This window comes from Strix aluco, chromosome 17 (genome assembly GCF_031877795.1).
Source record: "Strix aluco isolate bStrAlu1 chromosome 17, bStrAlu1.hap1, whole genome shotgun sequence".
Classification (NCBI taxonomy): domain Eukaryota; kingdom Metazoa; phylum Chordata; class Aves; order Strigiformes; family Strigidae; genus Strix; species Strix aluco.
In genome coordinates this window covers 15,099,258-15,127,208 of record NC_133947.1, presented here as the reverse complement: position 1 = coordinate 15,127,208, position 27,951 = coordinate 15,099,258, and the positions used below count along the sequence as shown (strand labels likewise).

The following is a 27,951-nucleotide window of genomic DNA, read 5'->3' as shown; positions in this document are numbered from 1 at the left end:
TATTTCCTGCCTATTTGACACCATGCTGAAGGTTCTCGCAGTTAAATGTCTGTATCTTAAAACAGTCCCAGAAAGAGCATCTGTTGGAGAGAAGACCAGGAAAGGTGCACAGAAAAGCCATTTATACATCTGTAAAGATCCAACAACACTGAAGATGGATTTCACAGACAGCAGTACTGGGCAGAGCTGTGGATTTCCATCATTCCTGGGAGGGAACAGCCCCCACCTGCTGCACAACGCAAGCGCTCTCCAGCCCCGGGGTTTATAACCGACAGCACAGAAAGCAAAGCCATCTCCGCCACTCTCTGGCCCAGCTTTTCAAGTGCTCTTTGCGTGTTTGCCCTGTTCTAAAGGGCACAAAAGCAGATACTTGGTGTGAGTGAAAATCTGAGCCTCTACGCAGCCAGCACGCAGCGATCTCTTTCCTAACTCAGCCAACCCAAACACGCAGCATTAATACAAAATGTTTCCCCGCCTCTCCCGGTGAAAGCGCTGTGCTTCCCTAGGGCCCAAGCACAAATGCAATGTCCTGGTTTCTTCACCTGCATAGCAGAGAGAACAGCCATCCCCTCTGTAAGGGGCTGAAAGTGTTGAAAGGGTAAAGCAGCAACAAGGTCCATCAGCCCAGACTGTATTTTTGCCCTGCTTTAAATGTGTCAGTCCCATACACCCATGTGTCATTGGCAATGCTTCTCACCTTCCCTATAGGAAAAAAACAGGATTAACCACAAACTGAAAACACCTGGATCCCAGCTTTCTGCTTGACTTCTTTAACACCTAACAGCAGCTCTACAGGAAAACACTGATGCAGTTGCAAATTAAGCTGCCTGATGAGGGCAAGTTAATTGAGAATGGTTTCCCAGCAGGAACTAGACTGCCTCTCCTAGGAAGGGGAAACCCCGGGCACTGAGTGCACAGCTGCAGAAAGCCTGCTGGCAGTTGGTAGCTGCTTGCTTTTACATTGCATCTTGGTGCTCTTCACAGGTAAGTTCTGCCCACAGAAGGAGTCTGAGCAAGGCAGAAAAATGTTTTAGCCTAAGCATTTTAGCTATTCACTGATATTAAGCAGTATGTCAAGGAATTTAGCAATATTCAAAGCAGAAAGGTGATCAGTCCTCAGACATATTAATAAATCGTAGGATTAAGAAACCACCCCATCATTTATTAAAATAATCAAGAAAAGATAGGTTATAAGAAATCAGATTGTCCTAGCTGTCTGGCTAAAAGTAAACAGGAATCATGCACCACTCATTATTGCATTTTCTTCTTGCTGTGCAGACGAGGTTCTTCCTGTAGTTAAAGCAATTGGCTAAATGAACAGGAAAGAAAACATAACCCAGGAAACAGCTGGGTTGCCAGGTGGTGCCTGTGACACTTACAGTTTCTGAGCTTCCACATCAGTAACCTTAAAAGCATTAATGGTGCTTATGGGATTTCTTCTCCCTCTCCCAGCTACACCTGAACACTTTTATTAAGACACTTCACTGCACTTGAGACGCTCACCATAACTCCTGTAATTCCACTGCTTTAAAATACAGTATTTGTTAGCACAGTGCACAACAGGTATCATTTCTATAACAAAAAGTATAAAGCCAAGGCTCCCAGCTCTGCTCCTAAACCTGTCGCTTCTACTGTGAATTCATCTTTGATTTCTCCTTCATGTGGGGATTTTGACATGGTGGACCAGAATATTAACAATAAGAAAACAGCTATAGCAGCCCTCCAGCAATTTTGCTTAGCTAAGACTGTAGTTTTATACAACTATGCTACAGTCATACAACCAAGTTCAGCTAGCTTTAGAGTTCATGTCACTCATGTAGAAAGAGGCCAAACTGACACTAAGTTATAGCCAAATTAAACATCACAAAGAACTGACAACAGCAGCCATAGATGAAAATTAATCAAGATATTTAATACAGTGCAATCCATAGTAGTTTCTTAATTAAAATAATTGTGTGCATGTATCTGAATGGGTTATCAATTATCACAAAAAAGCAATAAACATTGTAGTGCTATGTAGAAAAATGTACAACTGAAATTTAAATCTTCCCTACTTCCAAGATAGCATTTGTCAATTGCAAATCATTATCACCAATTAAAATGGGAATAGTGACTACGTTGTTGCGGTGACAAACACAAGGCTGGCCACACATCAGTCAAGGGATATAAATATAACTTGCAAAGAACTAAAAACCTAAAGCATTCTTGCACCTAAACACAGTAAGAAGCCGATGGTGGCTTACGACTTTTCCTGGTTTTTAAATGCCTTACAAGACTTCTAGACACACTTAAACTGACTTAAAATCACAGAGTGTTTTTCAGCTTATTTCAATTCAATATGGCCCAAACTTTGAAGATGAAGATCCAGCAGTGGCAGTAGCACAGTCCAAAAGCTGAATGTTTGATTTTGCAAATACCTTTTTACAGAAATTCAACCGTATAAACTGCAGGCAATTCCCCCTGCTCCCCTTTCTTTCCTCTGTGAAGACCATGCTATGCAGAAAACAGCAATGCAGTTCCCACTGCTTTGGGTTAAAATTAAAGATAAAGACATTTTGCTTATGCTTTCTCCTCAACACAACACATTTGCACCCAGAATAGGTAATCAAAGTCTTTTTCCAGCCAGTTACTGCTGTGGTTACATGGTTCCTGCCCAAGCTTCCAGCTCTTTCATGTCATCATCCTCTTCTTCCTCTTTCTTCTTGGCTGCAAAATATTAACAGAAGACAAATGAGTGGGAATCTTGACAGAACTCTGTCTCAATTCTTCGCAGGAGAGAAGCCTCTGTGCCACTGACCTAATAAACGAAGCACCAAATGGCAGTAGAGGAAAAAAAATACACAAGACCTTTTTGAAGTAAAAGATGTCTTTTGAAAAAGTCAGTATGGGCTAAACTTTCTGTCACTACCATTTTAAGTGGAAAAAGACAATAGCTCACATGGGAAGGATGCAAACATGCACGGAGGTTAAGATGTGTGCACCAGTGGTGTCTGTCATCTTCCATAACCACTGAGCCTCCAAGCAGAAGACCCCAAGCCTTCAGCTTCTGAGTCCCTCTCAGAGGGATAAAGTTTCTTGCAGAAATTTGTCTGACATCTCCAGTAAAAGAGATGTCTTTCTCCCATAAAAAAGTAATTTCCTTATTCCATCATTAAGTCCTCAAAGTATAACAAATGAGGCCACTGTGTTTCAGACTAGCCAGGTACCGGATTTGGAGACCTCCAACTCTTGTGCCAGTTCAAGCTCTCCAAGGGGCTGAAGAGCTAACTAGCTCTGCGTACGTGGTTACCCCCTCCTCTTGCTGCGCTCACTAGTAGCTGGATGGACATGCCTTGTTATCATTATTGGTTCTTCCAAGGGAGCAAATACTGCTATTTGTCATAACATGACAAGTCCAGTTGCTGGAGATGAAAACCATTAACTCAGCAAAAAGGTTTTAACCCAGAAATTGCTGTAATGATTTTGGAAAATACCAAAAAAAAAATGTCATTTCCTCAGACAGTGCTTTTGCTTCAAAGGGGGAAAAAGAGTCAAATAATTCATACTCAAAATGGTTTGTGTCATTCCAAAGGAAACATTTATGTAAGAGAGAATTGAGTCAGCTTTAAGTCAAACCCAAGAGCTATCATTTGTACAAGTCTGGAATTTGTTTTTCTATATTAAGCGCTTCCAGTCTCCATTAAACAAAAACAGCTTTTGCCCGAATGTCTTCTGACATCAACTCAGCTGGCAGGCAACAGCAAAAAATTTCTCATTCAGGCTGATTAAGTCAAAATCCAGACAGCTCCTGAGAACTGGAAAAGCAAGAAAGCTCACAATCATTTTCCATTCAATGAATAAAAAGGAGGTAATAGTCAGTTCTACCGCAGAAGACACATTACTTCTTTCCAGAAGACACATTACGCATGTAGCTGTGTTGTTAGGTGAAGTAGTCCCTTTGAAAATCCAACCCACGATGACCAGAAGTCAACTTTTAATCCCAGTGTATATTAAGTCAATTTTAAGTGAAAACTAATTTACATTAAAAAAAAGAACAAACAAACCACACAAAATCCCCCACCCACCACCACCCCAGAATCCCAGAGTTTCCCAAATGCTGGTCTCGGAGGCAGATTTATTTAAGTAAAAAGTAGCAAGCCATTTAAATACATTAATAGAAATCTAATTTCCATCCAAAAGCAACTTAACATAAATCCTATAAATCACTGTTCTATACTCACAGTCTTCACTACAAAAACATTCATAATTTTTATTATTTTAGGAAGTGCTATGTCTGCATAAGTCTTTTTCTGTATAGTTACTTAAGTATATGCACAATTACAGTGCCTCTTACTAACGCGCAGTCATTACTACCTAATATAATGCAAAAAGTGTATTAGTTTCAAGTCAGTGTTTTAATGTCCATACCCAAATAATATTTAGAGAACAAACCTCATTAAACTAGCTAGGAAATAAAATGGTAATGCACAGGTTTATTTAATCTATTTCTCCTGCTGTTGGATCTGAATCTAGATAAAGTCTCAGATTTAAGATATTTTGATGTAACTCACTCCTCTCGTATCAACACTTGTCAGCAATTCTGCCTAGCAAAACACAACTAGAAAAACACAAAATCAATTATGTCAAAATAAAAGAACTATAATGCACAAGGAGCAAACTTCACAGAGTGTCACCTAAACCAGAACCTTGTTGTTTGGCAGTGTCAGCTGCTTCCCAGGTCCTTTCAAGCCTGGAAAGGCAGCAAGATGATTACAGATACACTGACCAATTGGGACTGATTTCATCCACTAGTTTTTTGGACCTTTTTTTCCTAAGCACGTGAAATAGAGCTGCAAAATCTACAACTTATTCATAATACATTAAGGCAGATTCAGCAAAATTGGCTAGTAAAGTTTCATATTTCATTATTGCATGCCAGAGGTATTCCAACTCAACAATATTTCATGAGGCATCACTTCTAGTTCATAGAAGAGCGATCAGTTCAGATTTAACAGCAGCTTTGAACTCTCTGTGAAAACACGGATATTTCTTGCCTGTTCTACATGTAAAATCATCACACTAAAATTTCCTAGTGCTCTAAGACTGGGATGACCCTAAGTCTGGTACTGTCTGGCTTGAGTACGTGCCAACCTCAGAGGAGGCAACAGCTGTCCCCAAAGAGGGGACTCTGATGTTAGTTCTGCCCAAAAGCTGGGAAAGCAGGGATCAAATTAAAAAACAAAGCATCAGCAAGGAAGCATGGTTCAGTATGGGAATCTGAACCAGCCTGGGACTAATTCTAAAAGCTAATTTACTCTCCACTCCCTTTCATAGCCTTGGTATGTTTGTCAAGATTACTCTCCTGTTGGGCCAGCAGCAACTGGTAGAACGCTTCCTCTCTCCACATCTCCACTCTACCCTGAGCACCATCCATGCTGTACATAAACTGGTAGCGCTAGAATAGATAATAACAGTTCCTGTGATAGCTATTAATTTTCATGGTTCTTATGAAAGACAGGTTACCCCCACAGAGAAACGGCACTAGATGTAATTTGTGATTCATGAAGCAATTTCAAGCAAAATGTCTGTGTTGCCTGCAGCTAGATCTCTCAAATCTGAGGAGCTGGCAGTTAAATAAGCATACTTTTTAAGAACTCAAAATGTTTCTGGTAAAGGTCCATACATACCTGGCTTTGATGGTATTGATATTGAGGGCACATTTGGTAGTGGTACTGTCTCGGGACCACTTATTTCCAGCAAGTTTTTGTCTAGTTCTTCTTGTTCTAGTTCCTCTAGTTCTGCCATGAGTTCATCCTAGGTTTTTAAAGAAGGAAGGAAAAAAAAAATAAAAGGAAGAAACTTTAAGTCATATTTATTAGCAAGCAGATTTAGCTGATCATATTGTTAAAGAAAGTAGCTTAAACACACACAATCAGAGCAAACCGAGAAGATGAGGAGTCTAATTCTTCATCTGAATTCCTGTACATGATCTCTTGGAAGGTGGGGAGAGAAAAGCAGTGAAGGGAAGAAGAAATCGGAGTCCAAACATTCTCAGATCAGGCCATCCAGACCATTCTCAGCATAAAGTCATGGTCACAGCTGCTGTATGCACTGATAGGAACAGCTAGTAACAAGTTCTAGGAGAGATTTTATATCCTAGTACTATGCCTAGACACAGGCAATATGCAGATTTTAAAAGAAAGATCTCCTATGAGCCACCATCCCTGGAGGTATTTAAAAGACGTGTAGATGTGGTGCTTAGGGACATGGTTTAGTTGTGGACTTGGCAGTGTTAGGTTAACGGTTGGACTCAATGATCTTAAGGGTCTTTTCCAGCCTAAATGATTCCATGATTCTAGGATATAAACAGAGGCAAATTTAAAACATACCTCATCAAATTCTTCCCCGAATCCTACTGGCTTTGAGATGGCTGTTGAAATCTCATCTGCCAGCTCTTGCTGTTCTGCAATGTCCTGCATTAATTCATCTACTTTATCAATATCCCTGTAAAAGAAAGGAAAGAGTTCAATACAATCAGACACTTTCCCAATCAACGCTTAGGACTGTACTTCTTGGGTTTTGTAGAAATGCCACACCATAGCGACATTTAAGAGGTTCTTTCCCAAAATATACTTTGCATGCAAGTCTGAACTTTATCCCCCTGGTCTCAACAAAACTATGTGTGCATTTTTTACTTCCCTAAATGCTTAGCTCACAGCAGTTATATACAGAGACTTCATATGAAAAGGTTTTGTTCTGCATTACTGGTATTAATAATAATTTGCTCTGTTCCCTGATCCAGCATTATTAAATTACATCTACAATATTTGCTTTTGGAGCAAGTAAAACATTCCCATAACACAATTTACCTTTAATTACTGCTACATACACAAACTCCATGGCACAGAAAGAAGTTTAAGTCTCCCCTTGCAGCTTAAAATTCTTGCTGCTACTAGGTGAATCTGTAACTGGTGCATCCTCCCATTTGCTTTAGACTACACTGGTGCGAGCCTTCTGTGGACAAAGGCAGCAGCTTTGTGCAGTATAAAATGGTGGCAAACTGAGAAAGCACTGATACTCACATATTTTGTTCAATACGGAAGTATATCCAGTATTTTAATTTAAATTAGAGCCTTTTAAAAGATGATTTTGCTACTCTAGCTCTACCTTTGGTTATGAAACAACTGGCATTTAGCAGATCAAACAAATGATAAACTAAAGGTCCTACAGAAAGAAGCAGAAGGGAATAACTTACATATTGTCATGCGCAGCTTTCATAGCTTTAGCAGCAAAACCCATATTCTTCAGCACTTCAGTGTTAGTGTTGGCATTCTCAAGGGCTTCCCTCTGAAATTCAATTGTTGATAACGTGCCATCTATCTGTGCAAGCTGCTTCTCATACCTCTTCTTACGCTTTAGGGCCTGAAGAGCAGCTGAACAACAAAGAAAAGAGTAGGATTTGTGAGATTTATTCCCAAAACAGCCATTCACATTTTATACCAAATGCCACTCAGTACAGAGAAATATTTAGCATGTTCTATTGTTTGTTGTCCACTTTTCTTCCTAGATAAAGTTGCCTAACCCTTGCATTTGCCTCCTTCGACAAAATTGTTTAAAGGTGGCCAGATGCCAACTGTCCGTTGCCCGTCACACAAAGGATGCAAGTCAAGAAGCAACTCAGGGACTGGTAGTCCAGTCACTTGTAACACACCACAGACCAGAGACTACGCTACAAACAGCAGGCTTCAATACGCAAGCTGATCCGCTTAAAAACATCTTTGTTCACCAACACCTCCAATACATCAAGGCACAGCTGTCGGTGCAGGTCCTGTCCGATGAGGTTATGATGCTGTGGCAGGTCCCCACCAGCCAGCTGAACTCCTGTGCAGCTGCTGGGAGAAGCAGCTCATTCAAATACAAAGCAAGACAAATGTTTCTTCAGCTTTGCTACTTAATGCTGTGTAATACACATATTTATATATAACTAGAAATATCTGTGTATAAACAAACTTTGTGCATGTTTCATATTACTCCTACTACAAGGTACTGTCCATACAACAGTCTCTACTGACAGAAATGAGAAAAGAGATACCATCACTTAAATTGGTTTGAGCAATTTGCTGCTCGCAAGCACTTGTACAGTGCCTGCTGTTGCAAGACAAGCCCACCCATGACAGCACCAACATAGTCCCACACCCACAGGGATCGCGGGAGGACTGGTCCAACTCGCCACACTGCCAGGCTTCTCCAGCTCCTTCTGCAGTGCTCAGCTCCACCCCACCCAGACAGGTATGCATCCAGCCGCTCAACAGCTACCTCCTCCCGAGACACCCCGATAGACTACGGGTGCACGCCCGTGCCCGAAACACTGACAGTGAACACAACCTAGATTTACATATAATCTTGCCCATCTGTGGCTAAAAGTTCTGGCAGGAGCTGCAGCGTGGGCAAGACTGGTATACCAAGCACTGAGCAGTGCCAGCTGACAAACAAACACCAAGGATCGCATGGGGTAAGACACGAGCACAGCTTCCCTTCATGGCATTTCTACACCCCCTCCTGACACGAACACACTTGTCCACTGCACGACAGTCTTGGTCATATAATACACCAGGTTGGACACAAGCTTCTGTCTTACCAGCCTTACTCTTGGTTTCTGAACTCAGCCACATGCACAGTTCATTTCTTCAGCGCTCTCATCTTTGTGAGCCTCATAGCAGAAAACAGTTAACATGATACAGGATTAGCTCTGCTACAAATCAACATCCTGGTCCTCGCCAACAGCTCAGTCACATGCACCAGGAATAGTGGCAAATAAAGGCTTTAAATCTCTAAAAGACATTATTTCAAACCTTTGCAGATTTTTTGGAGGGGAGTAAGAAATCCTGACAGCAGCCTGCTTCCCTTATCTCCCCTACTAGAGGGATGATAACTTTGTGACATGATAAGTATGTTCCTGCAACACACACAAAGTTGCTCCTCTCCTAAAAGCAGATTAAGGCTGCAGGCACTCTGCGTATTTTGTCAGATGCCATCTTGAGAAGCTTTACAGTCCTTCAAGATAACGTCCTGGCATCCAGAAGCCCTACATATACCTTCAGTTCTACAACTGGTTATGAATATGCTGTATTTGATTACTTTCAAATTACATTAATGCATTACAGAATAAAAAAAGTACTTTTGAAGGTACAGCTAACATTGCCAAGCATGCAAAGTAGCTCAGGTTGATTTGTACTGCAGTGCTGTGTCCCACTCTGGGGCCCCCAACATAAGAAAGACACAGGCCTGCTCGAGTGGGTCCAGAGGAGGCCACAGGGCTGGAGCACCTCCCCTGTGAGCACAGGCTGAGAGAGTTGGGTTGTTCAGCCTCGAGAAGAGAAGGCTCTGGGGAGACCTTACAGTGGCCTTCCAGTACTTCAAGGGGCTACAGGAAAGGTGGGGAGGGACTCTTGATCAAGGGCTGTAGGGATCAGACAAGAAGTAACAGTTTTAAATTGAAAAAGGGCAGATTTAGATTAGATATCAGGAAGAAATTCTTCACTAGGGCTGGTGAGACAGTGGCACAGGTTGCCCAGAGAAGCTGTGGCTGTCCCCTCCCTGGAAGGGTTCAAGGCCAGGTTGGACAGGGCTGTGGGCAACCTGGGCTAGTGGAAGGTGTCCCTGCCCATGGCAGGGGGGTGGGAACTAGATGGTCTTTAAGGTCCCTTCCAACACAAACCATTCTATGATATGATACAATTTAGTAGAAGTGATCAAAACCACAAAAGCACAAGGTCACCTCAACTGTTCCAAAAGAAGCCAAAGACCCAAAACAAGCCCCTTCACTGACTTTCACTCCAACGACGAGTAAATCTCCCCCCCATTTTGGGGATATCCAACACCCATTCTCATTTAACAGAAGCAGGAACAGTACTGGGTTTTCATGTAACACAAAGGACAATGTCTGCTCTGCAGAATGAAGCACAACACAAATATCATCTAAAACATTCCAGCTTTATGCCAGATCATAAAGTGATGAGCAACACATTACTGGTATATTTAGTCTGGTTAATTTTGTGTTAATGGTTTAATTGAGGATATATAAAGTTTTCTTACTCAGAAGGATAAAACTGTTAATAGGCTGTATTTATATAGTGACAGATGCTGGGGAAGTGTCAGACAGTGATAGGACAATCTTTATTGAGGATTTTGTGCATCATGGAGAATTACTGGCAAAACCAGAGATTTTATAACCATTATACAAAGCCAAGTAAAGCACTACAGTTTATGTACAGTTCCCACTATAACTTTCTCTGAGAATAGCTACAGGTTATCTACATTTCATGCTTATGTACTTTTAAAACAAGCTGCTCAGACACCAAACATTGCAAGCATCATTGTAAAAGAGCTTGTGATCAGGAGTTTTTATCAGGACTGTTGGGTAACCCTATCCCTCCCGTTCCCATGCATGCCAGTTCAGTGTTCCAGAACTGCACTCCCCAGCCTTCATTGTTCTGTAAATCCTTTCCCTGATTAATTTCTCATTTGTATATACAGATCAAGGCTCCCACTTTTACAACAGTGTGGTACAAAATCTTCTAGCTCACAGAACGAAGCTGGGATCCCCCCACAAGATCTGGAAGATGGCACACATCTCCCACCTGCGTGCAGGCTGCAGCACTGCTACATGCCAAGTGCCTGCTGAACCTCCTCCAGCTCCTGCTGGTCTCTCAGCCAAGCACCCACCATGCTCAGATCTGCTACAGTCAAAAGCCTGGCACACAGACCCCTGCCTAGGAACAGGAATATAAACATGCTTGTTTTAAAAATTGCCTTGTTTCAGGTGAAAACTTAAAATGGATTTGTGGCTTTTCTAACTCCTTCAGACCAAGAGTGGCCAAGGAAGATATTTGTATTTTCTCCTCTCCTCCATAAGGCCAATGCAAGGACTAACCTGCCCATGGCCACAGTGCCCAGCTGTACCTACTTGAGGACCAACTGGTAGAAATGCCTGTTTCAGTAGCTTAAAAGGAATAAGGACTGATACACTGCCCCAGCAACTAACACAGGGCCGCACATAAAGCTTCCAGGTGTGGATAGTTCAGCATGTATATTTAGCACAGATCGATTAACATCAAAGTGATAAATGAGTTTCTGCACGGAATAAAATCTTACACAAGAGATTGCAATTTTTTGCAGCCAGAAGAACTAAGGTAGAACAAGGTATTTAAGTACCTCAAATTAAATGATCGCAACTTCCTGCAATTTATTTTCATCTGTGTTTCCTTGCTTAACTTTTAATGTAAAGTCCTTGTTTATAACTAGATTTTATTAAGCTAAGTTAAGAAGATACGAAGTTAATTTAGGTCACTCACATTCATTTCCCATATTCCTCCCCCCACAGAAGAGGATTTGCACTTGACATTCAGAATTCTCCTTGCTGCAATTGGCAGCGCAGTCCTTTCACCGTGCCCCTTTCAGGGATGCTCCCAGGCGCCCGCAGCCAGACACAAATGCAACTCGGAGAAGGATGCTCTGTGCCATGTTCCCACGCCCCTGCCCTCTACGCAAGGTGGTGGAGACTGCTAGGTATTTGTCTCAGCTAGAAAAACTGCTAGGTATTTGTCTCAGCTAGAAAAAAAAGATCACAATGATCATTTCTTTGCATCTAATTTTATTAAAAAGTTAATAAAAATGCATTTTCTGTCAGAGAAATACTAAAAATCACAGGTTTTATTTAAGACCACTACACTTAAGTCAGTTTTCCATCTCTCAGGACTGATTTCCCAACTTCAAGGTATTTTTTGATGAGCCCACTACATCAATACCCATAGCTCAGAGCTCACAAGGAATTTCTACAGTAAGGACCCATCTGGAGGCAAAAATGGGAGCCATGCCGACCTCTGCACAGGGTCAAGGGGCTTACCCAACTGGGCACGGGCAAGGCAGAAGTGCCCCAAACTCCTGCTTGAAATGCAGGACCAGCAATAGTCTATATTAAATTTTCCATATGTTGCGATTATACTTTACATACTTTACAGAGTGGTGGTACCTGACAGAGGTTAGATCCAAGGAGGTGATTCTCTTCTCATCTACAGCTACTTTATCTCTACTCTCCTATTTAAGCATTGATTTCTGAAAACTGTTGAGCAGCTGTGCTGCTTTTTTCCTGCAAAAGTCTTTACCATCTGCATAAATACCTACTGAAATCTTATGTACTGCCAGAGTAATACATTTTTATTAAGTATTCATTGAAGTCAAAGCTAGAAATACTTAATCTGAAGGGAATGACATTGGCTGTTGTTCTCAAAAAAAGATCAGTTTCCAGAATTTTAAATAAATATGAAAGAGACAGTAGGCTACAAATATGTCCTCCAGCATTACACACATGCAAGAAATCGATGTGCATTTGAAGTCAAAGTGTAACACGGCCTACCTTTGCTCTTCATAAAGACTGCTATCACATTAGGCAGCCGTGGAAGAGGCAGTCCTCAGGACCCACACCCTTCTAATTATGCCTTTACTGCTTCTAAGATAGTAATTACGTAAGTAGGCAACATAATTTAACACCCAGCTTCAATTGCTGTGGAACTGCTTCAGCAGGACCTGTAACCATATATTAACTTTAAAGCATTTATTCTCTAGCCTAGCCAAGACAGAGTTCGCTCATGACCCAGAACCTGTTGCTAAAGAGATCACCAGCACATTTTTCTAGAAACGGCTGATCTAAGTTTTCCAACAGTGTAAGAATTTCCTTATCTTCGACTAAAAATCTATACAAGATTACAAGATCCTCTGACCAGACTCTCACAGCAGTTTCGGCAAAGTGCCTGATATTCAAGAGGCTCAAAACAAATAAGGACTGATGCTTGCTCCCACGTTGTGGCTGCGTATTTGTTATGGAAATATCTGCCTTTATACAGAATAAAGCACAGAAAGATCCTAACTATGATCTCTACATGTTACTAATTACTTCAGCACAGCTGGTAAGTCCAGTGTGTGGCAGGCAGTGAGTAAGGGCCAGGCGCAGGTCTCACAGGATCACTCAGCTTGGCACTACTCTTGCACAGAGCTGAAGGAAAACGCTCTGTATAAAAACCTCCCCAGGTCCTAGGCATGGGGCTTGCAGTGAAGGACATCAGGAGCAGGTACTGAGAAATGATGGGCAGTGTCCCTGATCAGCACTCACTGTCCCATGAGCAGCCCTCCCTCGGTGAGAAGTGATGCTCCAGTGATGTCACTCAGTAACTCCACGTTTCCCCTCACAGGGCATCCTGCCTTTGGGTGGTTAACTTACTCTAGAAATATCCCTATTACATATAAAACCAGTAGTACCAGTTCAAATCACTGGCTGGTTCAGGGAGGGATTTTTTTCTTGGCCCACCTCCCCCTCTTTTTTTAGCTCAAATCTCCCAGAGGTTGCACATGAGGAAAAGACAGCAGTTGCTAAACCATTTACTATTAAAAAAAATTAACATTTGAGATAACCTTCACTTAATGAATCAGTGCAGACCCAACGACAGTAAAAATATTTGATCATTACATGGGAAATTAGTTTTCACAAGATGACAGCAAGCTCCTACCAATAAACACTCAGTATTTTAGACAACCTACAACCCCTACCTTAGGCTCACCAGGCACTGTGCATGTTTTAGCCTGTAAGTCCAATGTGCATTATGAATTGCATGCACTTAAAGCATTCTCAAAAAAAAAAAAAAAAGCAGATAACAAAACTTAGTTGTACTTTATTTGAATTCCAGTAAAGTTTTCAGCAGAATACATAAAGTATGCACTGGGAACAAGCAGTTATATATCTAGTATTACAATTAAATTAAAGGTAATACATTTAAAACTAACTGGGTGACTCCTGCCATTAGGAGATGGTGAGCAGGCTCAAAATTATCTTCTCCACATGACATTTTGATATATCCATTGTCTTTATTATCAGCTACAACTGGGATATTGGAGCCAATTTTTATTCATAAAGATTTCACCACAGAGATCTGACCAATTAAAATTGATATAAATAGTTTATGACCTCTTTTACATTGGCAAAGTAATATAAAATGTCTCAGTGCTAATGAGCATCAGCCTCTAAACTCTGCAGTTCCTTTTTACGCAGAAATTCTCACAAAGAAAACATCACCTTCCAGAGAGGAGGACAAGTCCAGTAAAACAGCAGCCAAGTCAAAAGCAGTTAGATCTGGACTGACCGCTTCAATTACTTGAACGTAAAAACATGTATAAAAGTACACTTGAAGAACATTCTACAGCCTTTTTAAGAAAAACTTTTTAGTACATAAAAAGCTATTCCTCCCTCTTTTTTTGGGGGGGTGGGGGGGTGTTTTGGGTTTTTTTATTTACAGTCTTCAATCGATGAACTACAATTACAATTTTTAATTTCCTATTTATTTAAATTTCTGTGGTAGCCCCCCCCTAGAAATTCCAGCAGAAGCTTTACACTTGCCATTGGACCACAGTGAATAACAAGAAGCCAAGGGTTTCATTATTATGCCTACCACGGCAGCACCCAGCCCTCCAACACAACTGATAAGCAGGACCTCGCGTTACGGCTTTCAGTCACTGCTCCTTCTGACTAATGAACACTCAGAAGTGGAAAGAGTAGAGTCATTTAGCCAGACTATCCTCCTCTGTCAGCACTCACAGTCTGAAAAGCATGACTGCTCACCCACATAATTTCACTTTGTTCTCACGAAATGCTATATGTAAGAATTTAATTTTATGTATTTTGAAAGCATTACAACCTGTTTATAAGCAAATTATTAACAGAGCTGGTTTAAGTCTTAAGACTTTTTTCCTTGCAATATTTACAGCAGCTTGTTAGTGAAATAAGAAAAATGTTCACTGTGATAAGAAGCTAGCAGGATAATAAAAATACAATTTTACTACACAGTACCGCATTCAGAGAGGAAAAATTGACTATGAACGTGTCAGTGATTTCATTAAAAATCAACAGTCCTCCTGCAAATAAGTACTGCTTATACACCTGTAGGACAAGTACTGTTAATAGGATATTTATGCACACAGCAATTCTATTGAACTAATGTTTTTAAATATCATTAGTAGAAAATTATACATTAGTAGATAAAAACAAGGAAGAACTTCACACTTCTTTTTCTACATACTCGCAACTCCAAATTTTGCCAGCAAAAACACGTCTCAACTTCAGAGCAGCAGGAAGATCAGTTACTTCAAAGAGCAATGGGAACAACTGGGAAGTTGTTCAAGAGTTTCACTGAATTCACAATCACACTTGTACCAAGGTCCACACGTTTATGAACCCCAAGGTCCAGACGTTTATGAACCCCAAGGTCCACACGTTTATGAACCCAGAGAATTTGTCCCGACTGGTGGCTCACAATGTGCACATTTCCTGCCCATCCAACTCTTTAGCAAAAATCTGCTAAAAATCCCACTGATACCTAAAATAGAAAGACTTCTCATCCAGACCAAGACACATGGGTTAACAGCTCTGATTACTCCAATTGAAGGGAAAAAATAACTTAATCTCACATCTAATTCTTACATTCTTTCTAGCAAAGGAGAGAAGAAATGGCAGCAGCAGAGATACCACTGCAAAAGGACACCAGCTACATTAATATGGGATGAAAAAGTTCCACAGAAGCCTCAAAAACACTGTATGTCAAATGGCAGCCACGCCAAAATAAATAAAGACAGCTGCAGCAGAGCTTCCCAAATGGGGGTCTCTTGGCCCCTCTAGCAGAAAGCCCAGACACTAGAGATGATTGAGATAATCAGCTTAATACTGGGGGACTGTCTTGCACATTATATTGTGTATCCATCTATAATTTGCTCAACAGAAAGAAGTGTCATTATTTTTGCTGCTTCTGAAAATACCATTCCATCTTCCTGGCACTTGCCTCGGCAGCAAATTTCATCACAAACAACATCCTCACTGTCCTTGAAATAGGATAACCAAGAGGCACCAGTAGGTGTAAGAAGTAATTGGCTGCCTTGCCTGCAGCAGAGTAGCTTAATCTCAGACAGCAACTGCTCATCTCTCGTTCTATTGAGAATTAGCAAACTGCCTGTAATACCTCAAAAAAAATCCTAAGAAGCAAAAAGGTAATTTAAAGCAATTCACAAAATATCCTCCAATGCTACAAGCAGATTAAAAGGTAGATATAAATCCCACTACAGTCTTACCAAATTTATTTCATACCATTGAGTTTAGCCTTGAATAAATATCTTTCTGCAGGGATTTGCTAGCTCAAGAAACCGTTAACCAGCTGAAGAACGTTCATGTTGGTTCAGCCAAGCCCAGCAGAAAAGCATCCAGGCAGTACCTTGCCACAACAGACCTGCAGTACGTACCAAGCAGTGCTCGTCCCAGACCAGGCCAGTCTTACAAGATGCAGAAGCCAGTGACTCTTAATTCTCTACTCAGGGTCCTAAAGGTCACATCTTTTCAGAGTGTTTCCAAAACCTTTCAGGGTATTTCCAAAACCACTCTAGAGAGGACCCTTGTCCTTCAAGCTTCTGTCTGAGCATTTTTCACGCTCTTTCCAGTTCTGGAAATACTTCCTACCACTCCCGTGCCACAGCAAAGCCTTTCCCACATCCTGCACGTTAGTGAGATTTCTCTACATGAAAAGAAATGTAAAGTCTTTCAGAGACAGTAACATACAGGCCTCATACAAGGGACTGAAGAGGAAGAAAGCAAGCATGGCCACTGAGCTGATACATAAGCATATTCCTAACTAGTTCTCCATTAAATACCCAGCGACACTGAGCCAAGTGGATGCCAGAGAACAAGATGTCAGAGGTCCAAGAAGTCAGGTTTGATTTTAAGCATCACAGTGTGAAAGTGGTTGAGAGACAGAGGCACAGTTAAAAAATAAATTCACATCAATTCCAAGGCTAATACAGTGCAAAGCAGCATGATTTCCTTTCCCATGAGGATCACCTACTGAGATCTGTGATGTCTAGAGAGTATACACAGGTCTAGTCACTTCATGCTGAATGTCTGAAGTCATTATCACACACTTCCCCCAGTGCCAGGGCCTCATGTCTCCAGCATGGCTCCCAGAGAGCAGCTCACAGCAGCCTCCTGTGCCTTTCTTTCAGTTGTTGGGCTTTTAGCAGGGAATCGTGAGCAGAGTTCAGTCTCAGTCCTCCACTTATCTTTCTGTGTCTGTCTACTAAACATCTAATAAAGTTCCCAAACCCTATCATCAAAGGAACGCAACTATTCCCAGCTCAGCGATGAAGTGACTGATTAACACTACTGCAGTGAAGCATCCAAACCCAGGCAGAGAATAGAAGGTTTCTGTCCCACCTGTATTTAAAGCACAAGATTACAACTTCCTCTTGAGCAAAGCAGTGCCAGAACATTCAGTCTGTTATGCAAGAGATTAAACGACACAATAAGCACTCCTCATCTAAAAATCTATAAATACACAAAGGTTTAAAAAAAAAAAAAAAATCATGAAAAAAGCATCCTGTACAACAGCAATCAGAGCTTTGATACAGGCAGTACCCAAACAAAACAGTAATCACCACCTTCACGCTGTCACCGACTGCGGCACTGCTCAGTGCTCTGACCAGCGTCGACCCGACCTTTGCACCAGCAATTGTTGATGTTGTTCCACATCCCAGAGCCGAGGCGTAAGGCAGCTACACTTGAAGCATAACGCACTTCCTCGTCATGCTCCTATTACAAATTGGTCACAAGCAGCCATTTTCATATGGAGTGCAGAAAGTGTGTTTCCAAGGGTTAGAATCCATGATTACAGTGCTACTTATTCCTGAAGCAGCGAGTAATTTGCTCAGGCTGAAAGTTACAGACGGACATGTATTGCACCTGTGGCTGCAGAACCGGCAAGTGAGTAACCTCCTCTTGGCCTGGCCTTCAGGCAACAGCAGTGGAAAAAGGAAGCAAGCCTTCAGCCTTGGAAGTTGATTCCTCTGCCCCTGGAACATCAAGGCAACAATCCTCTGGTCAATAATCCTCTGTGAAATAATCTCTAGGTGAGCCTGGGACAGTTTTGTCCAAAAAAAGGAAAAAATGTCAACTACAGTAAGATTTGAATCCCAATTGCAAAGAAGTAGACAACAGGCTTGTTCCACCCAGGAGCCACAATGAGCCTAAGAAACACTGGACCAGCCAAGATCACCTAGGCCTAATGCTTCAAACCACTGCATTAAATCTGATCCACCCTCTGGACGCAAAGCGTATACCGTATTTCCCAATTTTTGGTGTTTCACTTCTTGCAGTCCTGCGTGTCATTGGATGATGGCAGGGGATTGCAAGGCACCTCCAAAACTGATATGCCCGACACATTTCTTCTTTCTAAATAAAACTAGGTATTTTCTAAGGCTGCTGGGGTAAATTATCCTCCTTACCCTTTTAAATTGCCCAATAACTTTGCTGTTAAAAATCTGCACCTTATTTCACATTAGAATTTTATATCTATATAAAAGATAATTATTCAGAATTCAATAAAAGCTTCAACTTTTAAGAAGAGAAAAGTATATCTTAAGGACTCCCTGGGATTCTCACAGCCTGCAAATACTATTTATGGGTTTTCTTCTCTATTTTGTGATTGCTGAAGATACCTTGTTAAAGAGAATTCCAGCAAAAAACTGTAATCTTCCTCTGAATCCCTGCCAGAAATGCATCAGGTAGAGGTTCAGCTTTACAAGATCAGAAGTATCTCTTCTTAAATATCTCAAAATGTTCTTTTCTCACAGGGAAAAAAACCCAATAACAGAATTCCCTATGCTTAACAATATTTTTGCGGTTAAGTCACAAAACTCAGAAGATCCTACCCTTAAGTGGCCCATTTCAAGACCTTCTCTTCCTGGGGAATGAGGCAAGTGGCTGCCTGGGTAATCTATCATGCATTTTCCAGCTTTGGGTAATTATTATTAACAGTGTTGCCAAGTCTAAGAATTTCGTTGAGGTTGTCATAATATTTAGCATTTTTCTTAACATATCATCTGGTGAAGTGCTATTTTTGAGATGTGAAAAATTACTTTTTTCATGAATGCTTATATTCCAACACTAACGACTAAGAGGAAAAAGTTGAAAACACAGAACTTTAGAAACCCAAAAGTTATAAAGCAAATAAGAGAAACCATATTTACTTTCAAAAAAAAAAAGTTTGTACTTCTTGAATCAACCTCCAGACACTTACCTGGCAACACTGCAGTACGTCTCAAGGCCAGAACTGTACTGCATTTTTTAATGGCAGTCCCATACTCTTAGGCAGGGATCAGCTCCAGGAGCGGGGGTTAACAATAAGCAGATACTACAGCCCTCGCCTCATACTGATGGTGCTGCCAGGGAAGCACTTACCAGAAGAGGCTTTCTACCACTCAGTTTCCTCTCAGGGCATTGTACATGCTGAGCCCACCATGGGGATGCTGTCAAGACTTTCTATTAAGGTACCACCTTCAGGGGAGATGTAATGACTCCAAAAAGACAGGTTTTACATTTGCAAGTCTTTGCATGCACGGAGTGACGTGGCAGCAGGTTCCCAAATGAGCTCAAGATGCAGATACACAGCCAGATTCACAAACAGTCACTCTCAGGTTAACCTCAAGGGGTTTGTGCCAGCAGGATGGTGACCACATTACCAAGACTCTTAGTTTACCTTGTGCCTAAACCAACTTTTGACTTCAACACATCAGACTTACTGGATAAGGGACTGGGGGACATCTTCAATTCTGTTTTGAAGCAACTGCTGTCCGGAAAGCAGCTGCAGGGGAAGGTGGTACTACCTGGCCATTGCTGCAGACACGATCCTGCCAGCAGGAACAGCACAGTCCGGGATGGACCATCAGTTGTGCCAATACACTTGCTGACCTGACTCCCCTTACGTGGGGGAGGGCAAGGAGCTGGGGAGACGGCTGGCTGCAGGAGCAGAGGCTGGGAAAAGGAGCAGTCATGGAAGTCTGTACCGAGCTCAGCCCTCACTTGCTGCACACAAGGATCAACATGCACGTCCCAGTGTATGCAAGAGAGATGGCTATACTGGTTATTTGGACAACCCCAAACTTCCATCATTCATTGACAGTCAGTTGAGAGTTGCAAGACAACAGCTGTCTGTATAATTATCCTATACTTGTATTAGCCCCTATAAAAGCAGTTATTGGCAAGGCTTCATTTAAACAACGAACCTGGAGGAAGCCATAGCAGACCTCTTCCAACTGGGCCCCCAACTGCAAGGACATTACAGGCAGAACTATTCTTGCCTTTGCTGCAGCCAGGCACTGAGCTTCACCATGAGGAATCTTCTGCTCTCCCGTGTTCCCACCAGCGGGAGGTCACTGTGGCCGTGTCACTGCCCTTTGGTACTGGACACCAGGAAGGTTCCTCACCTGCAACCTGGCCACATCCTTGTGAGCAGAACTGCCTGCATCTGCCAACACCTTCAGCAACTGCAACACCGCTTCTGCTCGGAGACTCAACCAGGATGATTACAAGCAGAACTACCCTCCTTATCAGCTACGTGCTGTGGCCTTGGCTTGTCTGAGGGAAAGGCAAAGGTCTATCAACATCTGATGCGTGGCCTATTTAAGGATTCTCCAACTGCATCCTTTTTGTTTCAGGCACTTCGTGCCAGGAGTTCCAGTTTGCTGGACACCTGGCTGCAAACTTCATGGAAAGCAGGTTAAAGCGTGCGAGTTGCTCCAACTTTCAGTTTTGCAAAAATCATCCATTTTTTAAGTGGTGTGAGTAAAAGGCAAGCTTTTACTTTACATCTCACAACCCCCCCACACACTCTTTCAGAGCCTTGTTGCCTGCAGAAGGTCAGGCCACATCCTCCCTGCTCGCATCACATCCCATGCAGTCTCTGGAACAAGCTGCACACACTGCCTCAAAAAAAAACAGAGAGGGCAATGTTAACAACTTTTGTTTTTTTCCAAAATAGATGGGGATTTCACAGGGAAGAGCAAAAAAGCTGTCAAAATCATCACAGTGGTCTTTTCCTAGCTAGACTCAGCGAGTGCCAGCAGCACATCCCCCAGCCTGCTGCTGCCTCCAGCCAGTACAAGCGCCCAGGAGCAGGGCAGAGCACCGCGTGCAGGCAGAAGGCCCACGGTGTGCAGGCAGGAGAAGCTGAACTACCAGAAAAGGAGACACAGAGGCACATGGGCACACACAGCTGCGGCAGAGCTCTCCCAAGGGCGTCCACTCAGGCCAGCAGTACGGGCTACACAGTCTGCATGAGCTGTGAGGTGATGGTACCCTCCTAACGCAGGTCATCCCTGAATGCCAAAGAGCAGCTGCAAAACAGTCTGGGGAACAACAACAACAACAAAAACTTTCCCTGGACAGCACTGGCTGCAGACTCCTCTTGACGTGACACTGTCCCTCTCTTCTCTGTGTTAAATTAACCCCCTGCTCAGCAATGAAGTATGGCCATGTCCTTCACCATCACTTCAGGCCAGGAAGCACCAAGATTTGCCAGGTAAGGAGTAGCGACCGCTTTTAACTCCACGCCCCGGTACAACACCTTTGCTACGCTGACCTGTCTGCCGAGCAGCACTGTAGATTGCACCACGAAGCAGACCTGAGTGCACAGCACCCGGCCATGCCCAGCATCCCAGGAGGTCCAGCTTGGGATCCTGCTGCATGGCCCAGATGATGTTCAAGTACGAGCACATGGTTCTTAGCAGAACTCAGTCAGAAGCAGCGAGAAGGGATTGACAGAGAGGCCTGAATAATACAAGTGCAAAGCCCAACAGCTGGTCCAGATAAACATTGCACAACCCAGCACAAATTCTGCCAGCAAGAAACAACCTGGCAGTTTTCTGCAAAAGTCTGAGTAAGTAAAAGAGGGTTACACCAAATCAACAATTTGCATCACCCGCAAATTACAGTTTTGAGCTAGCACTAGGAGCCCTTAAGCAGGATTCAGTAACTAGGCCTGGTAATTAATGAAATACTAGAATCCAACATCTAATACATTGGAGAGAAAAAGTAATAAACACAAAGTCAGTGGCTGCAAACATATCAGGCTTCCCTTCTGACAGGGCTTGACAGAGAACAGGAACAGAGGAAGGATGCATTGCATCAAATACAGTTACCAAAACACATCTGGCAGAACCACAGGGTTTTTTATTTAAGCCACCTTTTAAAGCTGTTTTAAAAAAGTGTGTGTGAATCCCCCCCATTCCTCACAAACTGTTCTATTCTACAGCAATCTGTTTCCAAAAGCCTCTGTTAAACATAGGTAGGGCAGAATTACGAACTAGAAGTTTCCTTGTTTTTAAACACCTATTTAAAAAGAGTAAATATCACACTTTTCTCAACCCAGGTGGTTAATGCTCAACTCAGCCTCAGGGAAGATGAAGGACTGAGGCCAGCACTGCTGTCAGCACTCTTGCACTGAAGCCGTGGTCTACAGTTAAGCACCTGGAACTCAAAAGACGCATTTTACACTAGACTATGACTTAAAACACAGAAAAAGCAGACTGAACTACTACAAGAAGGGCTGGATAGCATTTGCTGTAGGACTCCTGCTTTCCCTACATCAGCATTTTATGATTCATGGAAACAAAACCAGGTTCATGTTATTTGATTCTGGAAGCAAAGATCACTTCTCTTGCCAAATGTCAAGCAGGACCTCCAAAACACGCTCGCAAGCAATGCATTAATGTCTAAGACACAGTCACAGGTCATCCGAGTCTTTGCCCAGGCCTGAGGTTGCAGCTTTCTCATCCTTGAATTCCAGATCACTGAAACATTTTGAACGACTCACACTTCTTCACAAAGATGTCCACGCCATCATGCAGGCATGCTTCCATTTTTTAATTAATGATCAGCTGGCCCCCTTGGTGGGAGATCACACTTCACCCTCAGATTTTATCATAATTAGTAGCTCTAAGCCGACCAGGCAGGGGAGCGTTGCCAGGAGAGGCAGAACTGCCCTCCTTCCAGTGACATTCCTGACTCCCTCTCCTGCCAGCTCTAGCATTTGTGCTGTTAAGTGCACAAAATAACTTTTTTTTGTTTTCTTTTAGAGTTAGGTTTTGGCTGGATCAGCAAACTAATCCAACTCATGCACTGCCCACACAAATGCTAACACTGGCACAAGAGAAACAGGCAGGACAAGGCACCACCGCTTCCAGCAGCCACATCACTCGAGACCAGTTCCACAGCCACACCACCACACACCAGTCCTGCATTTCACCCAGGTTAACTAAGCTGTGACTGAAAGGGGCAGTTCTGTCTCCTCTCGGGTGCCAGACACAGTAACCCTGCGGCAACAGGCAAATCAGATCAGCAGACCGATGTGACAGATTAAAAAAAGGTAGGGGGATGGTAAACAGTTACTTTTCCATCCGATCAGCCAGCTGAACTGACTTACCTGTGGCAGCACTGTGATCTATCGTGAACCCCAGATGGGCATAAAATCCTGGCTTTTGGCTTCAGCCTACACCCAAGTTTCTTGTTTGTTTGGTTTTGGTGCGGGGCGGAGAATAGGAATGTTCTCTTTCCAGGAAGAAGCTATATTAAACAGCAGGAACGCAGCAGTGGTTTTGCATCCATTTTGTGTACCCAGACACCACTGCTGGAAAAAAAAAAAAAAGCATTATATTTATTTACAATGAAAGAGAAACTTTGACATCAGAGAAGAAAACCACTAGGTAACAGAAAACAGAGTTGACAGAAAATCCATGAAATGTCAGTCTCCTGCTAAAGCCTGAATATTTTCACTGCATACTGGCATGCTATTAGCTTTTCACCCATTCTGGTGTTCATTAAAAAAAAGGTAAAATCTAGTTGCAGGCAGGAACATAACTGCATTGATTCACCCTGGATCTAAACTCTAGAGTGGACTGCTTATAAAAGCAGCACCCTAGGACAGTGTCAGGTTTCTCTCCCTACTGTAATCTTCACATTGAGACATAACTTGAGCTTTGGGTTTCCAAAAGTACCCAAAGTAGTCAGAGATCAAGGAATTAACCCATCGCTTCTTTGTATGTGCATGCTATTTCTCTGGTAGCTTGGCTTTGTGCGACCAGGCAATAGCCACAAGGAAAGGACTAAAACTGGAGCAGCAGTGATTAAGATCAGCTTGAGCTATCCTAAAATTGAATACTGAGCCCCTGAACTTCATAACCCTTGGCAAGATCTAGCAGTTTGGTTTGTTTCATGAAGTTTGAGTGCTTGATAAAACACCTCAGACTTGATAAAACAATGCCATACTGACAAACTGGAGCGGAATAAAAGGATGCAGCAGCAGCACAGTACTTCCAAACCGTCAAGCTCACAGCTGCGTACTTCTTTTGTTGAAGCAAAATTTATTTTCAGGACAGATTTTAAATCCAGTAAGATACTGGCTGATCATGCTGTACTACTGCTAATTCCATTAACTTCACTGAGGGAAGTAAATCCACTACTCATGAGGCAGAAAGAAAGTTCTGAAGACCCTCTTGGGGGGGGTGGGAAGAAGATAAACATAAACACCAGAACACACACTGTTTTCAAAAGAATAGGCTGAACATTTCCATGAGAACACAAAACAAAACACAAGCATAACTCAAGTTCTTTCCAGAAAAGGCAATATTAGCTTGCATCCTTTCAAGAAACCCTTCTAAAGATGATCAATCTTCTCCTCTGCAGTTTTTCATCCCATGGACAAAAAACTGACATGCACATTAAAGCCATAACTATTGGTCTCCTTAACATGCTCTAGAAGCAACATAAGTGCCTTCACACCAACCTAACACTTGGAGACTGTTGCCCCTCTCCCTTCCCCAGGGGCTATTTTGATATTGTGGACTAATGAGAAGGAATTTGTAGAGTTTCTTCAGAAGACACGGTGATCATAAAATTGCCACATCTGTACAGCCAGAAGAGAACAGAAAGACTCTGAACAAAGGAACTTTTAATAAAAAGTTGCAAGCGATGCCATGCCAAGAAACAACACAGACTAAGGAAGTTTATACCAGATAGTTACTCACTTTAACTTTAGAGTTTCATGAGGAATTGTCTGGTTATACAGCCTGGATATCCTAAATGCAGATTATGAAAAATACACACCTATAATGATTTCATAAATTAATAAAAACATGCATGTGCTTGGGGCAGGCACAGGAACCAGAGGCCTGTAAGTTTCTGTGCTTTCATTAGACTCCAGAAGTGTTGCAGGAATTAGTCAATGAGCCTTTAGAAACCCCGCTCGCTTGGCACCCGAACAATCACACAGTGTGCTGGAGAGCAGAGAACGTTTCCTTTTGTTACCCCAAGCGTGCCAGATACCCATCTTTCTTCTGAGAAAACAAAAATATCATTTCCAGGTTTTTCAAGGTGTCTTTAAGCTTTTAGGTAAGCTCCCTGCCCCACTGCTGCACACACATACATTCTTCTGCCAGCTTTACCACAGCAGCTCCCATTAACGTCAGCACGACTGTCCAGCTGAGCATGACACATATGCACCATCCAGAGTATGCTTCTCTATAGCAGGGATATACAGAAATCTCCAAAGTAAAATGCTTAAGTCTTGGAGAACTAAGAAAGCTTAAGGATTCTTCAAGCTTTTTTAAAAGTTGATTAGCTTTTGCTCAATTGTACTTAAAACATTTCAACTATATCAAGGTATCTCCACCAAAAAGACAGACTTTCACATACAAAACATTTTTATTTTCACTTAAATTATGGATTTAAGCGACTTCGCATTAAATTAGATAATTTCTGGATTATAAAACAGCCTGAAGTCAGAGAGGGAAAAATCCTAAAAACTGCATATAAAAAAAATGCGATTTGTTACAGCTCAGCTGCTGACATGTTGAACCCAGAATAAACGAGCAGTCCCGTAGTCTGTCCGGAGGGGAACTCACTTCCCAGCAAGGTAGCAGATAACCAGCTGTCTTTCCTAGCAGCCCAATAATAAAAGTTAGCCTCTTAGTTTCAGAAGTCCTCTGGAAAAAAGAGGGTTTGTTTTCCACCAGAAAACCATCCCTAGCCCTTCTCATTTTCACAGCTCCTTAATTACTCGTCAGGATCCTGTCCTTCTGTGAGACCTCAATTAGTCTGACCCAGAATCCCGCTAGTGAATGGGCAGGTTTTTCTCCTTCCTCCACCTCCAAAGAAATTTAATGCCTCCACTACCCAAAGTGCTCCAGAGCACACTGACGGGCAGCATGCACAGCAGGGCATGGAGAGAGATGACATTAGAGCTGAGCAAGATAAAGACCTGAACAATCAGCAGCAGAAAGAGAAGTTTAAAAGTTAAACAGGACCAATGCAAGACAGAGGATGTGAAAACTGCACAAGAAGAGGAAGGCTACAAAGAAATGTATTTTAGTTCTCCTTTTAAGCTCATTACCAATCTAGGCCAAAAACTGCACAAGCAACTCAGACTCATTAGAACTGTTGCAATAAATTTGATTTAGAAACCAACTGAATTAAGCCTGAAGTCAGACTCTGTTGATGTCCTTCAGAAGACACGTGGGGCAGCAAGGAAGGCTCTGCCACACTGCCTGCAAGCCCAGCAAGCACCCGTAGCTTGCCCCAGTCACGCTATCACTCACACGCTGTGCAAGTGAGCAGCACACTGTTCTGAAGTTTGAAAGGAGGCTTGAAATGCTGACTGAAGTAGTGACACGAAGCAGAAACTGTTATTGCTAATTACTGTAAATTAACCCTTGCTACTTGGCCGGCAGTTGTGTTAGCAGCTCTCAGTGCCACAGGCGGAGCTGCACCTCCTGCTTCAAACCTGTCTGTAACCCAGCACAGAAAGGGCAACCTCAGCACCAGAATCTAAATACGCTTTCCTGAAAACGCTGCTTTTAACGACCGCTGTAAAATAAGCAAGAAGCTCATCAGAGCACCGAAATACCTGAACTGACAACCCACTTCTTATTTTCAGGCTGACAGAGCATTAACGCATATCAGGCACTGCCTGCAAATACACAGCTGGACCTCCCGGGGAAGGCCGAGTTCCACCTGGTGAACGCCAACTTCCAACCTCCATTTATAAGTCGCCTATAGCTTCAGGATACCCTGACAACAATAAAAACGTATTTAGCCAAATCTTCAATTTGAGGAGTGGTTTGGTAAAGGGTTTCGTTTGTTAGAAGAAAAATACAACGCCATAGTAAAGCAAGGCCTCACTCCACGCTGAGGCAGTGCTGGGCCAGCTACTCCCGCACGCAACCAGCGACCCCCCAGCTTCTGCTCCCCTCATCTCTCCCTAAACCGAGGGGCACACGGAACAGAAAGCAGACCTCGCACAGGCGAGCCGAGCCACACCGTGACATCGTTATCACGCGGGCGTGACGCGGCACCCTCGGCAGGCAGCTCCCCGAGATAAAGGCTGCCCCTCCCGCGCGGGGGAAAGCCTGCTCCGGTACAGAGCCGGCCGGGCAGGGCGGCAGGCCCCGCGGAGAGGGGAGGGCTGCCGCAGCTCCCGGGCAGCGCGCTATAAAATCAAGGCAACGAGCGACAAAATACAGCTACACGGCGACGTCCGTGCTGTACGCAGAGCGCAGCCAGCAGCCTGCCCCGGCCCTCCCCGCTCCCGCGCAGCCGGGCCCGGCCGACCTGTTGCCGGGGGAAGGGGCGGCCCGGCCCGGCCCAGCCCGGCGCCCCCGGCCCGGCCGCTCACCGCGCTTGTTCTTGGTGCCGTGCTTGCGGGCGGCCGCCAGCTCCTGCTCGATCTTCTTCTCCAGGAACTCCTGCTTCTTGCTGAGCATCTCCTCCGTTTCGCGGAGCCGCTGGATCGCCTCCTGCGGGGACGGGCCCTTCCCGGCGCCCTTCCCGCCGGCGCCCGTCCCGAACAGCTTCCCCAGGAGTCCCGACATGGCTGCGCCGGGCCGGGCCGCGCCGCCGAGGCCGCGGTGTGAGGCGGGGGCGGCGAGGACGGCCGTGGAGCACCGGTACCGGCTCCCCTCACTCCGTGCCTGCCTTCCTCACAAACCGACCGTCCGCCCGTCCGCCAGCACAGCCCGGGCCGCCGCCCGCTCGCCGGACTCCCCGCACCCCGCCCGCCG

At 43.4% G+C, this 27,951-nt stretch overlaps 1 protein-coding gene across 1 annotated transcript; it reads right to left on the bottom strand.

Moving 5' to 3' along the window:
- Positions 1 to 1,891: 1,891 nt before the first annotated feature.
- On the bottom strand, positions 1,892 to 27,951 carry CHMP4B (charged multivesicular body protein 4B). The gene is made up of 5 exons (XM_074842886.1): positions 27,567 to 27,951; positions 7,235 to 7,412; positions 6,369 to 6,483; positions 5,667 to 5,793; positions 1,892 to 2,706 (listed from the first exon to the last, which is right to left on the bottom strand). The coding sequence occupies exons 1-5, from the start codon at positions 27,760 to 27,762 to the stop codon at positions 2,639 to 2,641; spliced, it is 684 nt and encodes a 227-aa protein (XP_074698987.1). The 5' UTR covers positions 27,763 to 27,951; the 3' UTR covers positions 1,892 to 2,638.

What these genes read in the sequence shown, in the direction of transcription:
- CHMP4B (XM_074842886.1), bottom strand. Translation starts at nt 27,762, where the DNA reads ATGTCGGGACTCCTGGGGAAGCTGTTCGGGACGGGCGCCGGCGGGAAG. An exon ending in CGGCACCAAGAACAAGCGCG is followed by an intron (nt 7,413 to 27,566) that starts GTGAGCGGCCGG and finishes TTTGTTGTTCAG; the next exon opens with CTGCTCTTCAGGCCCTAAAG. An exon ending in TCGGGGAAGAATTTGATGAG is followed by an intron (nt 5,794 to 6,368) that starts GTATGTTTTAAA and finishes TTAAAAACCTAG; the next exon opens with GATGAACTCATGGCAGAACT.